Source organism: Borostomias antarcticus (genome assembly GCF_949987555.1).
Source record: "Borostomias antarcticus genome assembly, chromosome: 23".
NCBI classification, from domain to species: domain Eukaryota; kingdom Metazoa; phylum Chordata; class Actinopteri; order Stomiiformes; family Stomiidae; genus Borostomias; species Borostomias antarcticus.
The window spans coordinates 8198416-8214856 of NC_140256.1; the positions used below are offsets into that span (position 1 = coordinate 8198416).

The following is a 16441-nucleotide window of genomic DNA, read 5'->3' on the forward strand; positions in this document are numbered from 1 at the left end:
GGCAGAGACGCTTCATTGTATTTCAATTCTAATGGCGTATAAGTGATTGTTGAAACGTTAGCGTTAGAAGCGTAGGTGGGTGGGTCAGTCGAGTGATTGCAAACCACATGGCCAGTTAGATTACTGAAAACCCACCAAATCATTTAGCTTCGTATTTCTCGCCCCAAACGAAGATATCTCGCGGAAAATGGCCCATCTAACAACAAATCCTGCCGATAAAGAAAGGTAATTTAACCTCGTTTTTGGATTTGAGCTAGCTAGCTTAGGCTTGGTTACTAGCTACGTTGCTAGCTAGGAGTTCTAGCCTACAGATGTATGGTGTGTGTTGAGTATGATGTTGAGCAATCTTTATCCAGTAGCCTATTCTGCTTCTTCAGTGAGAGTCGGACGGATGACACCGCAAAACAATGGCTAAAGGATGCTTGATATAGAACTGTACAGATATATGGCATGCCAAGAGTATCTGTTTTCCCGTCTTCCAGGTTTATATGTATATATCCTGTATACATCAACAGCAAGAAGACTCTAAACGAAGGTCGTAGGATAGCAGCTGAAAAGGTGAACTCAAATGGTATCTTAGAGAATGTCTTCTCTTGGTTAATGGTCAACTCTAATGTCAATATCAACAGTGTAGCTCTTCGTTTACCTGGGTAAGGATGTTTCTCTCAGGTGTTATAGTGGAGACCTACACACACAGTTACCCACCTGTATATGTCACGTTGATGTTTGTTTCCCTGAGGTTCCTAGGCGGTGGAGAACCCTTCCTGTGCTGAGATCAGGGACGTTCTAACTGCTGCTGGGATGAATGTTCTCGTTGAGGTAGTTCCACCACCACACACTACAGCAGATCGTGGACCATTCTGTGATTATTTTCTAAACAGCTCATTTAACATGGTTATCTGTGTGTGTGTGTGTGTGTGTGTGTGTGTGTGTGTGTGTGTGTGTGTGTGTGTGTGTATGTGTGTGTGTGTGTGTGTGTGTGTGTGTGTGTGTGTGTGTGTTGCAGAACAATTTGCACCCCAGAGAGTTGAACAGAGATGTACAGTTTCGAGGAAGAGTCCGCGTGCAGCTGAAACAGGAAGATGGGAGTCTGTGTCAGGAGAAATTCTCCTCTCGTAAGTCTTAACTTAGTACTTTGGCTGTTTATAAACATCTTCTGTTATCCTCTCATTCTCAATAAGTAAGTTATTCGTAGCTCACCACGGCTCTAAATTGCTTACTCTATAGCAGTTCAATTGCCAAGGTGAAATGGCAATTGCCAAGGTGAAATGGCCATAGTAGAATAGAAACATCTCATCAGGTGGTTAACTGTCCTAGGTGCCTTATTTAGAAATATGAAGCACAGATACTTCCTTCCTGCTGTGGACAGGTAAAGCTGTGATGTTCTATGTGGCTGAAATGATCCCTAAGCTGAAGAGCAGGACCCAGAAGGGCGGAGGAGGAGGAGACACCAGTTCTCAGCAGGGAGAGGGAGGGAAGAAGAGCAAAAAGAAGAAGAAGTAATCCTGCCTGTCTCTTCAGCTCCTTTTTTTCCCCTCGTCACCTGACAGTGTTCCTGGCATGTGATTGTGGTGTAAACATGTTGATGTTTGACTCCAAACCAGGGAGCAGCTATAGGTCCACCCTGAACCTGACGCCCTAGTAAGTAAGGGTAGGCTACTATCACCTTTTCTGAGTGCAATAAACTCTACAGAACTACCATATCTTTATTGATTGAAAATTGAAAGACCAGTTCACCTCATGTCTTAATTTTCGACAAACCCATAATGTTAATTGAGGGAGATAATTTTCAGCTGATTACTTGCTGTATCTCGTTCGGGCGTTTCACGGCTCGCTAATGCTAGCACAATCGAACCGAACTGGCTAGCATTCAAAGAAAACTCACACACCACAGTGCACCCAAGTCATTCAAATCAAATATGAGGACAGTGTCAGGGGTTCATTTGGGTTTTTATACCGGACCTAATGGGTCTCTGTAAATAGGGAGGCGGAGCGATACTTCAAGTTGCCACATAGCCAGAGCTATTGTCTTCAGAACAACAACTCGACAACAACGAACAGAACAGCAGATTCACTTAATATCAACACAACAGCAAGTTGTAATGGCCACGTTCGAAAGAGATATGTTTGAACCACGGACCGACTGTCCTCATATTTGATTTGAATGATTTGGGTGCACTGGTGTGTTTAAGTGAGTTTTCTTTGAATGCTAGCCAGTTTGGTTCGATTGCACTAGCATTAGCGAGTCGTGAATAAATGAATGACGGACAACATGGAATCAAATGAAAATAATCTCCATCAATCAACAACATTATGGGTAAGTAAAAATGAGGCCCTAGTTCAAAAATTCCAGGCTATCCTACTTTAAGTTAATGCATGTTGCATATTATTTTGTTGAACAGGGAAGATGAAATGTTTGAGAGCATTTCTGTAGGTCCTACAGTATAGGTTCAACTGGTGGTTGACCATCATGTTGGAGCTTCTTTTAGTTGAAATGTATCGAATTGGGGTTGAATGGTTCACATTGTTTAAGTTTGCCAAATAATGCAAAGGCACGTTATTATTACTGATCTGTGAATGGTTCGCCATGTTATTACTACTGACCTGTGAATGGTTCAGCATGTTATTATCACTGACCTGTGAATGGTTCATCATGTTAACACTGACCTGTGAATGGTTCACCATGTTATTATTATTACTAACCTGTGAATGAGTTGCCATGTTATCACTGACCTGTGAATGGTTCTCTTCTGAGTTGTGGTCCTGACAGTGTGTCAGACTGTATCATTTATGATGGCTGGTTTGTAATAAACATGACACTAAACTAAAATTCAAGCACTCATTACAACAATGCTACAATCAATGCTACAAACAAAACTCGATGTATGAATTACTCAGCATTATGCAATACCACCCTAGTCAAGTCAGAAAGAATCAGTGTTTTATGGTCTCATATTCTTCATGTATGTAATCCATCCTGTTTCCATCAACAGAGCTTTACCAGGGTGTGTCTGTCAAAAATGTGTCCGTCTCCACTTTGTCTTTCACACTGAGCAACAGTGCCAGAGTGCGAGTCATTGCGAGCGCGTGTGTGTGTGCGCGTGCATAAGTGTCAGTAACTATTGCCAGTGTCAGCATCAAGTTCTGCTATCATCTGTCAACTTGGGTATTAGGGATCAGTATTCTAGGTGTACCACTCTGCCATGCCGTCTGTCTGTCAGGGAGATAAACACATAATGACAGACAGTGTCGACGTCCAACTGACCATCAGTCAGGCTTGTGTGGTTCCAGGAAGCCTTAAGGGGAGAGAGGAGTGTTACTGTACTTGACAATGCCCTTCAGACCACCTGTTGTGTTAAAGGGCTTCATGTCAGGAGCTGCTGGTGAGCTAGGCTCCCCCTGGGGGCTCTGCCTTGACATTGTTGTCATCATGTAAAATATGTTTATGGTGTTGGTGTTTACATCTATATTGGGATTTAATAAATCCATGTTGACAATAAAACTAAATCTGATTAGTAATGTGTGTTTGGTTCTTTTCATTAATATTTGTCAGTTGACTCAGTTTGTCAGCTCATAGCTTCTAATGCAGTCCATGGTTCGTAATAGCAAGAATATTCTCACGTTTCCCAACAGTTGCTTGGGATGGGATGCTAAACTGGTGCCAACTGATGTAAATCAGCATTATCAACAACCTCATGTCAAACAGTCTTCTAAACTTAATAATAAACTTTGAAATGCATACTCTTCCCAATCATAGGGGGGCATCACAACTATTAAGATAGAATACAACCGTTTATAGTTATCAGAAAACACTTAAATCACTTCATAAGGATACAGAAAAGACAAAAACAACACTGTTAAATTATGTTTGTTTGGCCATTTTCTCCTTCCTCATAAATTCTTCATTCATATTCTTCAGATGTTTGGTCCGATTCTCCAGCCTCCGGACCCAGTCTTCTCTTAACCTGCAGCCGGACCACCATACAGATTAAAACTCCATCCATTTCTCCTCAGTAACAACACACAAAAATACCCAGAGCAGCACCAGACTTGGGTCAAAATACTTTTTGAGATCAATTACTTTAGCATTTCATTGAGGCTGCCTGGAGTGTCAGGTTGCTGGGTTTTGCATTTTTGGGAACAACCCATTGGTTACATACATTCTATCACACCAGAACAATCAAGCAAAGATTCAGTAATGTAAGTGATTTGAAAATAGTATTTTTTATCCTGGTTTAATGCTGTTCTTTGTATGTTATGTGTGTTGTGTTATCCTAAGAGCAACACAACACACACACACACAGTAGAGTACAGTGAGGATGGCTCCGGCTCTGTCACCTTCCTCACATTTCCTCAGCTTATTGCATTTGTTCCCGTGAGGCTGTTCTGCCTCTGGTAATCCCCTGACCTTACAGCAGAGAAGGATATTGTATGACAGCCAGGCACGCGGCACTTCTAGCCCCCCAAATATCCAGCCAGACCCTCAACATCACTCAACATAACCTAATTATCAGATCAGTTTCCCTGCAGAGTTTTTCCAGTCCTGCTCATATCAGAGGGAGATAAAGGGACACGGTGTGGGGGGTGGGGTAGTTAGGGAGATAGAGGGATACATGGGTAAGAGTGGTTTTGTAAACACATCTGCAATTAGTGAGCATTATCACCAATTAGTGAGCATTATGATAATCGTCTCTGAGGTGATTGTCTGGGTGAGGTGTCCCTATCTGCCCCCAGGAGTAGCTCTTTATAATGTGTCTAGTACAAGCTGGTGTTAGATACACTATCCTTGGTACAGTCTGTAATGGAACTCTAGTTTCTCCGCACTTGGCAGGATATATAAATGACTGGTCATATGAATATATTTTCAACTAAATCAGTGACCTTTATCACCTTTGAACATTTGAAGATATATTTCAGATATCAAGTGAGCCGCTTACTTAGACAAGGCACTCTTCTCCATCCGCAGGTCCTCGTTCTCTAACTGATGGCAGTGGTTCTCTATCTTCTGTTCCCAGAAGGTCTTTATTAAAAATTTGTCATGGATCTTCGCCACATTCATATTTTCTTCCTATAAGTTGAAAACATTTGATATCCCATTAGTAGGCTAGTTTTTGTTTGCTCGTTTTTTAACATCTAGCTATTGTACTATACTGTTATTGTATCATGCTACAGTATACAAATACAATTTTGATTTGATACTCTGATATTGCAGTTAACTTGTATTTTTTACATGTCCATCATTTTTAACAGTATACCGATCATATGTCTCCTGACAAAGTCACCACTGTTATGGTCCAGGAGTCAAAATACCTGCCACTTAATACATATTACCAAGGCTGATTAACAGATGGGCTCTGTAAAACCATCCTAAGTTGATTAGTGAACAGATAACTGTGACAAACCTTCTGTTGTGATGAGTCTTTATCCCTCAGCAACTGTCTCAAAGTCTCAGAAGATGCAGCCTAGTCCCTTAGTGGTGATGTGGTGGCAGAGACCCGACCAGTACATGCAGATGCCACCTCTCTTCTCCGCTCCACTATGATAGATTGATGCCTCTCTGGTGCCCCCTCTGTCTCTTGGCTCCTCCACCACAGGGGTTTATTTAAGAACAAGCAACACAAGGTCCTTCTGTCGTGTAGCCTTTTATGAGAGGAGTCTGGACACCAGGGCGAATCATCCCATCAATGGGATGGTTGGTGTGATGACACTGATCAGGGAGCCTATAGTATCTCTATTGAGCTGACCACTAGCTGACCCTTGCAGTCCAAGGCACAGATCTTGGATCAGGTTTTCCTCCCCAGTGACTTTTCTACACACCATGAATGGGGACGGCCCACATCTGACCCGGGACCAGTTTATATGGGCTGTCCGCCTCCCCGAGCTTCCCACACCCCCAGAGACAGGCTCCGTATGTGGGCTGACCAGTCCGTCTGGCTGGCAGGCAGGGATATCATATCAGACACTCTAATTGGATTCGAATGGTTGGCCTGGTGGCTGGTGCCTCCTCTGAGGAAGGTAATGTGACTGAGATTAAAGAAAGCAGAGAGAGAGAGAGGAGAGTGACAAGGAAGAGAGCAGCAGAGGAGACGAATCAGATTACTGGAAAGCAAGTGTGTGTGTGTGTGTGTGTGTGTGTGTGTTTGTGTGTGTGCGTGTGTGTGTATGTTCGTGCGTGCGTGTGTGTGGAGGTCTACTCTGTGGACTCTGTGGACTGTGATATTCAAAGATAATACTGATTGGACTGAGGACTCAGAGGGGTAATTTAATAAATTGGCTGTGAACTGATGTCATCTAGAAATAATTTTTCTGTCATTATGTTCGATTCTGTTATAATGTTAATCGAATGTCCCCGTATAAATATAAATGACAGACAGCATGTTACTCACACTGTGAAATTCACAATGAAGACAACTAGAAATGCTCTTATATGCATCTCTGACACCTGTGATGGCCCTGCAGGTAGAATGACAACAATTAGAAGAAGTCTTTATTCGTCACACAACTTTACAATCCAACACATGCGTGCACATGCAATGGGTGACACACACACACACACACACATTGCCGTGTCGCTGTCACTGGTGAAATTGGTTATCTGCCTTTGACCGATCCTTGCTATCCTTCCTCCAAGGGCAGCCAGAAACAGTGGGCATCTGCAGGAGCCACGCCCTGGGACCAATCCTGGTCAGGGATTGGACAGGACAGCGGAGCCACGCCCAGGGATCAATCCTGGTCAGGGATTGGACAGGACAGCGGATTCTTTTTTTGGGAGGAAACCCTCGTAATGGGGAGATCATGCAAACTCCACCCAGAAAGATGCATCTGAGTACCTGACAACCCAGGAGAGAACATGCCCCCCAGTGCCAAGAGCGTCCCAAGGACTCGAACGGGAATCGAACTCCAGACCTTCTTGACTGTGAAGCTGTGAAGTGACAGTGCAAAGCACAGTGCCACCGTGCCACTTACACAAGTTTAGAGGACAACACTAAGGACGTGTGTACCGTATGTGTTTGTTTGTGTGCATGTGTGTGTGTGTGTGTGTGTGTGTGTGTGTGTATGTGTCTGTGTGTTCATGTGTGTGCACTGAAGAAAAGTGATTCTTGGCAACTGACAACTTGGCAGTGATGTAATTTGCATTAACAGGCAGTGTGGCGAGTTCCAGTTTTATGACGGAGGTAACAGTATTCTGTTGGGGAGTCTCTGGAAGCGATGTGATAACATGTCTGACATTTCCCATGGGCGTGACATACTGAACACCAAAGGTCTTAAGGCAAACACGGTCTTTCAGGGGAGCTATTCATAGTTCAGAGAGAGCCTTTTGATACCACACTATGATTACATTATTAGACCCTAATACTTGGTCAGTTTATTTTGAATGTGCTGGAGAAGAGTCCCTTTAAGCCTCGTCTAATAAAACCTCTCGCTAAGCACACTAGCAACAACATGTGCGTCTGAATCAATATTGAGGGTATCAAGCTCCGTGGCTAACCCTGCAGGGATTAGCTCAGACTGAGAAGGATGAAAGGACAGCGGCTCCTTCTCCCTCTCTCCTCCTCCTTCTCCCCCATCTCCTTCTCCCTCTTCTTTCTCCTCCTCCCTCTCCTCCTCCCTCTCTCATCCTCCTTCTCCCTCTCTCCCCCTCCTTCTCCCTCTCTCTTTCTCCTCCTCCCTCTTCCAATCCATCTCCCACTCTCCCTCTCTGCCTCCCTCTGCCCCCAGCCTTGCCTGGGCTGGCTGAGCCCTGACTCTGAGGTGTTACAGCACCTTCATGTGGAGGAACTGTTGAACAGCAGAGGAGGCTCTCAGCCAATAAGGTGTGAGTTATATTGATGGTGCTGTGTGCAGAATCCTGATAGTCTGATAGAGGGCTGGGGGAACATTGGGCGACTAGCCTGGGATCAGCCCTAGGAGGCAGGGTTCTGCCAGAGGAGACCAGGGTACAGTACTGTATTCTTATACAGTATCTCTGTTCCCTGGCTGTATGTTGACAGGCAGACATACTTAGCTCATGTTGTCATGTGTGTCACCATACATCACAGATGGGGCTATAGCATTGAGACATCAGGTCTCACGTTGGGTGTAATATGTTGGTATCTTCATGTGACTTTCACAGGAAAAGTGACATGAGGGTCATATCACCCTCCTGGATGTAAAAATAGCCCACTGGTCAGCGCCCAGCAGAGTGTCAGACAGGCTGGGGGTTTGAGTCACTGAGGCTTCAAATTTACACTGGAGGTAAACAAGCTGTTGACTAGAGGCGGAACACAGAACCTCAGAACACTAGAATCACGGAACTGCAAAACAGAAGGCGTAACCCAGAAGAACCCACTAGGACTGCAGTAACTGAGTAGGACTTATAAGCTGGTATAACACAGGTAGGAGGAGGGCTTGGTACTTACTGTTATTAGTTCAGCATGTCTAGTTATTGACTGTCTGTCTTCATTCTTTCCCTTTACATTAAATTGTCTCCAAGTGACGTTGGATTGTCACTTGAGCAAGGCAGGTTTGTATAACTGTAGGTAAATAGTATGGAGAATTATCTTAAGTGTTATTCTACTGATATTTCCTGTGATCGAGAATACCAGACAGACATATTGTTTGTGTACAGATCTGTGCAGAGAGATGCTGGCCTATAGTGGAGTAAAGCACATTGCTGTTGTGACTGTTGCCATGAAAATGCTGTAGTGATTGATGAGTTTATTTTTAGGCCTCAGGCACCTTTGGCTTCAAATATTAGTTACTGCTACCAGGGTTCTATATACAGATGATGACCTGGTTATTCACAAATGTCATGTGAACTAGAGCAGATACCAGATACAATGTTTTGACCCAGAATAGTGAGGAAACAAACATGGTGGGGTGTGGTTGTGTTTGACTGAACACATTTTGGGATAGATGGAAGTTGTGTACTCTACTCTGTCAAAGGGGGTCAGGGCCAATATTGCGTTGTGCAAGGTGTATCCGTCCGGTGATATAGAATAGAAAGTAGGTTGCAATGTCAAAATGGCCTAAATATAGGATTTATGGAACCTGTCAAGTCTACCCAGACTGAGCTGACCCAGGCCCTGGCTTTGGTGTTCCCCCAGAGACCAAGTCACCATGGTGCTGGAGAAGAGGGTGGACGTCCCCGTCTGCGACCTGTCGCTGATCAGAGGCATGTGGGAGGTCCGGGTGAAGAAGTACAAGAAGAAACAGAGGAAGGAGGAGGAGAGGGTAGAGAACAGCGCACTGGCCAGGTTAGTACACTACTGTAGTACCCTACCTGCAGATGGATCACCGACTTCCTGTCTGACAGGAAACAGCACGTGAAGATGGGTAAAAACCTCTCCGACTCCAGGACCATCAGCACCGGCTCCCCCCAGGGCTGCGTCCTTTCCCCCCCTACTCTTCTCCCTGTAAATCAACAGCTGCACCTCCAGCCACCAGTCTCTCAAGCTCCTGAAGTTTGCGGACGACACCACCCTCATCGGACTCATCTCTGAGGGAGACAAGTCCTCCTACAAGTGGGAGATTGACCAGCTGCTGTCATGGTGCGGCCAAAACAACCTGGAGCTCAATACTCTTAAGACAGTGGAGATGGTTGTGGACTTCAGGGAGATACCACTCCTTTCCCCCATCATCCTGAATGGCTCTCTGATTGCCACTGTGGACTCCTTCTGCTTCCTGGGCATCTCCCGGGATCTCAAATGGGAACTAAACACCAGTTCCCGTGTGAAGAAGGCACAGCAGAGGATGTACTTCCTAAGGCAGTTGAAGAAATTCGGACTTCCAAAGACAATGATGGTACTCTTCTACACCTCCGTCATCGAGTCCATCCTCACCATCTTCTTCTACTCCGCTGCTACAGCCAAAGACAGGGCCAAACAGGGCCTAACAGGCCAAAAGTGTTCAACTTTATGTTGAAACAGTTTACGAGAGCTGGTGATTCAACTATATGATCATTTTTGAGGATGCAGTTTGTGATGCTGTTGAGTTGTATTGCATTGTACTAGCAAGTGTTCCTATTATTTTGGCCACCCCTTTGATTGAAATAGGATGGCCAAAATAATAGAAACACGTGGCACATCCTCCAAAATGATCATATAGTTGAATCACCAGCTCTCGTAAACTGTTTCAACATAAAGTGAAGATTATAACAATCATGAAGAGAGATTTATTAAAGGACTGTTGTATTAGACTGCTTTCGTTTTGCTAGGTGTACCTAATAAAATGGCCAGTGAGTGTATATATATTATGTATAAATATCAGTGAGGATATGCACAGGGCTCTATAAGCCACTGACAAAGCATCACCATGTACATTCAAATCCTCTCACATTCTTATATGCCTCAGTCAGGGTTTAAACTAAAGTGTGCGTAGCACACAGCTGTCTGTTTTTGTCATCACCTACTGTACAGTAGCAGAGGTGAGGCTTATTTCAGAACATGAGAACATGAATCATCGCATGTCTTTCCATCTGTGTGCCTTCTGTATGTATTCTGCTAGCGTACACTTCAATAAGTGATCTGTAAATTCACCTCATGTGGTGTGTGTGTGTGTGTGTGTGTGTGTGTGTGTGTGTGTGTGTGTGTGTGCGCGCGTGCATGTGCATGTATGTGTGTGTGTGTGTGTGTGTGTGTGTAGGATCGACCAGCAGTGGCAGTACCGTATCCAGTGTAAGGCTCTGAAGGCCAGAGAGGTGGCGCTACTGCATCAGTACCTGGAGAGGTCAGCTCTACAGGACATACAACCCCACTTGGAACCAGGAACAGGCAGGGCCAGCTCTTTCTCTCACTCTTTCTCTCTGTCTGCCTCTCCCTCTCTCTTTTTCCTCTCTTTGTCTGTCTGTCTGTCTGTCTGTCTGTCTGTCTGTCTGTCTGTCTGTCTGTCTGTCTCTCTCTCTCTCTCTCTCTCTCTCTCTCTCTCTCTCCATTTCTCTTTCTTATTGTATGGTTACAGAAACATAGACTAGCTCTGTCTGCCTGTGTTTCTGACAGATCCAGGGCAGCTGGTTGAGGATAACAAGTTCATCTTTCAGCTGGAGGGGGAAAAATGGATGGTAAATATTAAAACATCTTAACTGTGTTTGATGAAGGGGGGTATTTCTGTACTATTTGTTTGTAGATAGATTCTTAGTGTATTTGTCAGATGTATTTGTTGTTTGATATCTTCCACACCAGGACCTTCCTAGAGAACTTCAAGAAATGACTTATCTGAAAGAGTGGCACATCAGAGGAACTAGGATCCTCCGGTTGCCGAAGTACATAGTCGGATTTAAGGACCTCTCTGTGCTAGAGATCCCCAAGAATAGCATTGCGGAGCTGCCTGTGGAGATAGGTAGGCTACTTTTGAATGTAATGTAATTGTATGAATATTAATTGAATGTAATTAAACATTAATTAAAACTATTGTGTGTGGGAGGACCCTTGTGATTGTGATGATATCTTTTCTCAACAGTAAATGTGGGCTATTTCCCATAACAAACAAGCATTGTTGTGAATGGAAGTGCTGTGAACATAAAAATCCATGATTTACACTTGCTCTCTCTCCCTCTTTCTCTCTCTCCCTCTATCTCTCTCACCCCCTCTCTCTCCCTCTTTCTCTCTCTCTCACCCTCTCCTTCTTTCTCTCTCTCTCTCTCGTTCATTGTGTCAGGTAAGCTGACCCAGCTGAGGGAGCTGAACGTCAACTACAATAAGCTGCGCAGGGTTCCCCCTGAGCTGGGAAACTGTGAGAACCTGGAGAGACTGGAGCTCACGGGCAACCATCACCTCTCAGAGCTGCCCTTCGAGGTGAGGGGCAGGATGATTCCTCACTTCACCACACCACACCATACCACACCACACCAACCAATCAGAGACCAGGATGTACAGTGTGTTTGTGTGTGTGTGTGGGGGGGGGGGGGGGGGGGGGGATCTAGCATCGCAGAGACTAATATTATCATCTGTGCTCTTGCTGTTGTTTTCTATGTAAACACACACACTGTACATCCTGGTCTCTGATTGGTTCAGCTGGGCAGGCTGAAGAAGCTGAAACACCTGGACTTAGCAGAGAACCAGTTCGCCAGCATCTCCATCTGTGTCCTGCGCATGGCCAGCCTGCAGTTCCTGGACATCAGTAACAACAAGCTGACAGACCTGCCAGAGGACATTGACAGGTACAGAATCATCAGGATTCAGAGAACAGACGAGGCTGTTCACACCACTATAACTTATATAGTATAACTTTGTCAAGAGCAGCCCTTTTACAGCCCAGCTGAGCAGAGCAGGCAACACCATACCATACCATACCATACCATACCATACCATACCACACCACACCATACCACACCATACCATACCATACCATACCATACCATACCACACCATACCACACCATACCACACCATACCATACCATACCATACCATACCACACCACACCACACCACACCACACCACACCACACCACACCACAGCATACCACACCATACCACACCACAGCATATTATACCACACCACACCATACCACACCACACCATACCACACCATACCACACCACAGCATATTATACCACACCACACCATACCACACCACACCCCACCCCACCACAGCACACCACAACACACCACAGCACACCACACCATACCACACCACACCATACCATACCATACCATACCACACCACACCATACCATACCACACCATACCACACCATACCATACCATACCATACCATACCATACCATACCATACCATACCATACCATACCATACCATACCATACCATACCATACAATACCACACCACACCATACCATACCATACCATACCACACCACACCATACCATACCATACCATACCATACCATACCATACAATACCACACCACACCATACCATACCATACCATACCACACCACACCATACCATACCATACCATACCACACCACACCACACCATACCATACCATACCATAATTTACCATACCACACCATACCATACCATACCATACCATACCATACCATACCATACCATACCATACCATACCATACCATACCATACCATACCATACCATACCATACCATACCATACTAGATCGGAGCAGAGAAGAGCCAAGCTGCCAACCAGGTCACATATCCACCACACTTACTGCTGCAGCTGTTGTTGATGTTCATTGTTGTTTACCTGCTCAACAATCCCCCTTTTGCCAAAAGAACAGGCCTCTTGCTCATCTGTCCTCTCTATTGCCAAGATTCCTTAATACAATTTTCTAAATATAGCACATTGTAAGCAGGACAGACACCATTGGTAGGCCTGCGAATTAAAGTGATATTAACTTCATTTGTATGGCTTGTCACCATGGCTTGCTTGTGCTTCGTTAATGAGTGTGGTCTTTGTATGTGAAGTAGAATAAGCACCATGTGAAAATGATCATGAATAGAGTTACACACTGCTATTCTCACAGTAATTCCCAATATCCCTTGTATTTGTCACAGGTTGGAAGATCTGGACACTCTGTTCGTCCACAAGAACAAGCTGTCCTACCTGCCTTTTGGTCTCACCAACATCACCACCCTCAAGATGTTGGTGGTCAGCGCCGACGAGCTCACCTGCTACCCTTCCCCACTACGTGAAAATCCCAACCTCAAGTGAGTATGGCTTAAAATGTACTATATTGCTCACATCCAGACAAATGCATTCGTACAGTAAGTCAAGTCCAATACCAGACTCGTGACCTTTTCATACATTCTTACAACTTTTGTACTTTTTCCTCCTATAATAGGTACATCCGTCTCTTTGACAACCCAGTGGGGAAGCAGAAGGACAAGGAAGAGAACTCCAGGCAGGGGGAAGATGATAAGGAGTTCATCCAGACATACATCGACAGCCTCAAGGACAGAGGTACTGTCAGACATTCTGGGCAATAATGGACATGACTGGTCAGTAGTGGGTTAGCTGGTAATTCTTTTTTATAATGTAAGTCAAGTACTTCACCATAATCATAAAGAACATGACTTAGAAATCCATAACAGAGACTAAATCAGCTGTTTGCGACACGTAGCTCGGGAGGTAGAGTGTCTGGCTGGGGATCAGAAAGTTCCTGGTTTGATCCCAGCTCCCGGCAGTGTGTCAACGTGTCCTTGAGGGAGACACTAAATCCCAAAATCTGTCATGTGCGGCACAGTACGTAGCACGGTCACCTCACAGTTCGCAAGGGTTTCTTCCCAAAGAACCCAATATGAAAAACATGCAGAAGAACAGATGCTCTTCAGTCTGGTCCCTGACCAGGACTTGGACTGAGCACTCCGATTTGGTCCCCGGGCGCCACTGACAAGGCTGCCCACTGCTCCTGGCTGCCCCTGGAGAAGGACAGCTTGGATGGGGAAAATGCAGAGAAAAATTTCCACCTGTGACCTGAAGCTGGATGTGTGTGTGTTGTGTGCTGTGTCGCTGCCCACGTGTGTATATATACTTGTGTGTGCTGTGTGGCTGAATAAAGACCCCCTAGAGGTCTAAATGATCCAGTAGCAGATGCACATGGTATTCAATAACACTGTAACTAATTCCTCTGCAGACACAGTCCCCTACTCCACCACCAAGGTGACCCTCTCCTGTCTGCTGTGATGAAGGGACAGAGGAATGGATGATGACAAAGCTGCTGTATATCCTACACACTACTGTACACTCCAGGACAGATGGACTGTAAAAGCTATAGAAATAGAAGAAGAGTTCTTAAGAACTGCAGCACTTTATATATGACACATGTCAGTGTCTATCAAGTCCAATATTAGGAGACTGTTCTGTGGAAAGTCACTGCTGCTGTAAATAGTGGTAGCCAATAAGATACATTCAGTTGCTGTTGCTGTGATGATACACGCAAGGACTGTGGACGATTTGAGATAATTGAAGAAATGAATCCAACTGTTTTTAATAATCAGTAAGGAGAACTTGTGCAGACCATCAGTATTTCTGATATATTTATTTAACATACATGAGAGAGCACAGTGATAGCAATGTTTCTATCTGGCAAGGGTAATCCCAGTCAGATTATACATATATAGAATTAGACAAAGAGTCAGGAGATGAGCTTGTCTTGTTTTGGTTCCCCCTGAAGACTAAAGAAACAAGGAGTCCTTCATACAGGCCACAGCACCCTTGTCACGACAGAGACAGTATCTGTGGCAGAGACAGAGCTCATCCCTGACTGCTATAAAACAATAGGCAAAAGCAATAATTTGATTTAAAATCCACATGACCCACACAGGGACGTACAGTACAGATAGGTTGAGCCCGTTGTCAATATGGCTCTCATGAAAACAGACACAGTGTCTCATTCGTGCGCAAATTCGATTTTTACACTTTGCTTCATTATAGCATGAAGTGTGTGTTTTTTGTTGTTTTTTTGACTTGAGACCTTAGTAATTGAGAATTGTGTTTGAGATAGGGACCCTGGCACCTTCTCCCCAGCTGTGTCTGTACTCTGTACATCCATGCTAGCTGATACCAGGTTGCTGGAGTGCTTGATGTGACCAAACTCTTGTTGCCATGCAATAGTGAAAAGTCTGAATGTAGGCAGGCTTATTTTTCTAATGTATTGTCTGAATGAATTATTTGATTGATGGAGGAATAGATGTAAGGTAGGAAGCCTTTGCAGAAAAGGTAGAAAATAACATGAGCCAAAGTTTAGTCAGTCTGGTCCTGGGTGGCTAGTTGCTGTGAGTCATGAAACAGAGTACTGTGCACTAGGTGAAGCTACAGTATTACTGTACATACTGATAACATATCAATGTTTCATACTCACAATTGTACTCTTTAGTCAAAAGATTGAATGAATTATAGAGAATGGATGGCTTTCAATGTAAATGCAGAAAATAAAAACAAAATAAAAATGTAATTTCATACATTTCTCTTTATTATCATCATTAATATTGTAGATAGATATTCAAACTTATGGTTTACTAAAGATTTTTATAAGATCAAATAAAGCAATTACAAATGCACAACTCATATAGACATCATTCAACGTCATAAAAAAAAAGACATCAGTAACAACTGCTCAAAGTATTAACATGAAAATAATTTTAGGCACACATTTATTGAAATTAAGGTGCAGTATTCAGCAAACAATTGCATCATGTACACTGCAAGACTCAAGTAGATGGCTGTATGTACAGTTCACCTGGTAACCAAGTAGATGACCATATGTATAGTTAACTTGGAAATCTGTATCTTATCTGCATAACTGATTTATCATTTATTTTCTTCCATTTAGCGATTATAGTGGCTACATAAAATAGCCTGGATCTTTAAACAGAGCAAATGCTGCTTTATAAAAGTTCTAAAAGACTCCGGTCTCTAGCCTAAGTTATAGAACTGTTTCATACTACAACTGGTGTAGAGGTATGTCATGTTCAAACAGCTGACAGAATGGGTACAGTACAACAATACCTTAACGATATGGTCAATACAGAACATCCAACTCTACTCT

At 44.0% G+C, this 16441-nt stretch overlaps 1 protein-coding gene across 1 annotated transcript; it reads left to right on the forward strand.

Annotated features, from left to right (window-relative positions):
• Positions 1–46: 46 nt before the first annotated feature.
• Positions 47–14577, forward strand: lrrc2 (leucine rich repeat containing 2; the record flags this gene model as incomplete). The annotated part of the gene is made up of 14 exons (XM_084457501.1): positions 47–225; positions 483–558; positions 748–819; positions 1007–1115; positions 1370–1499; positions 9087–9236; positions 10624–10751; positions 10977–11038; positions 11160–11316; positions 11635–11771; positions 11991–12136; positions 13449–13601; positions 13736–13854; positions 14528–14577. The coding sequence occupies exons 1-14, from the start codon at positions 188–190 to the stop codon at positions 14575–14577; spliced, it is 1527 nt and encodes a 508-aa protein (XP_084313627.1). The 5' UTR covers positions 47–187.
• Positions 14578–16441: the final 1864 nt, after the last annotated feature.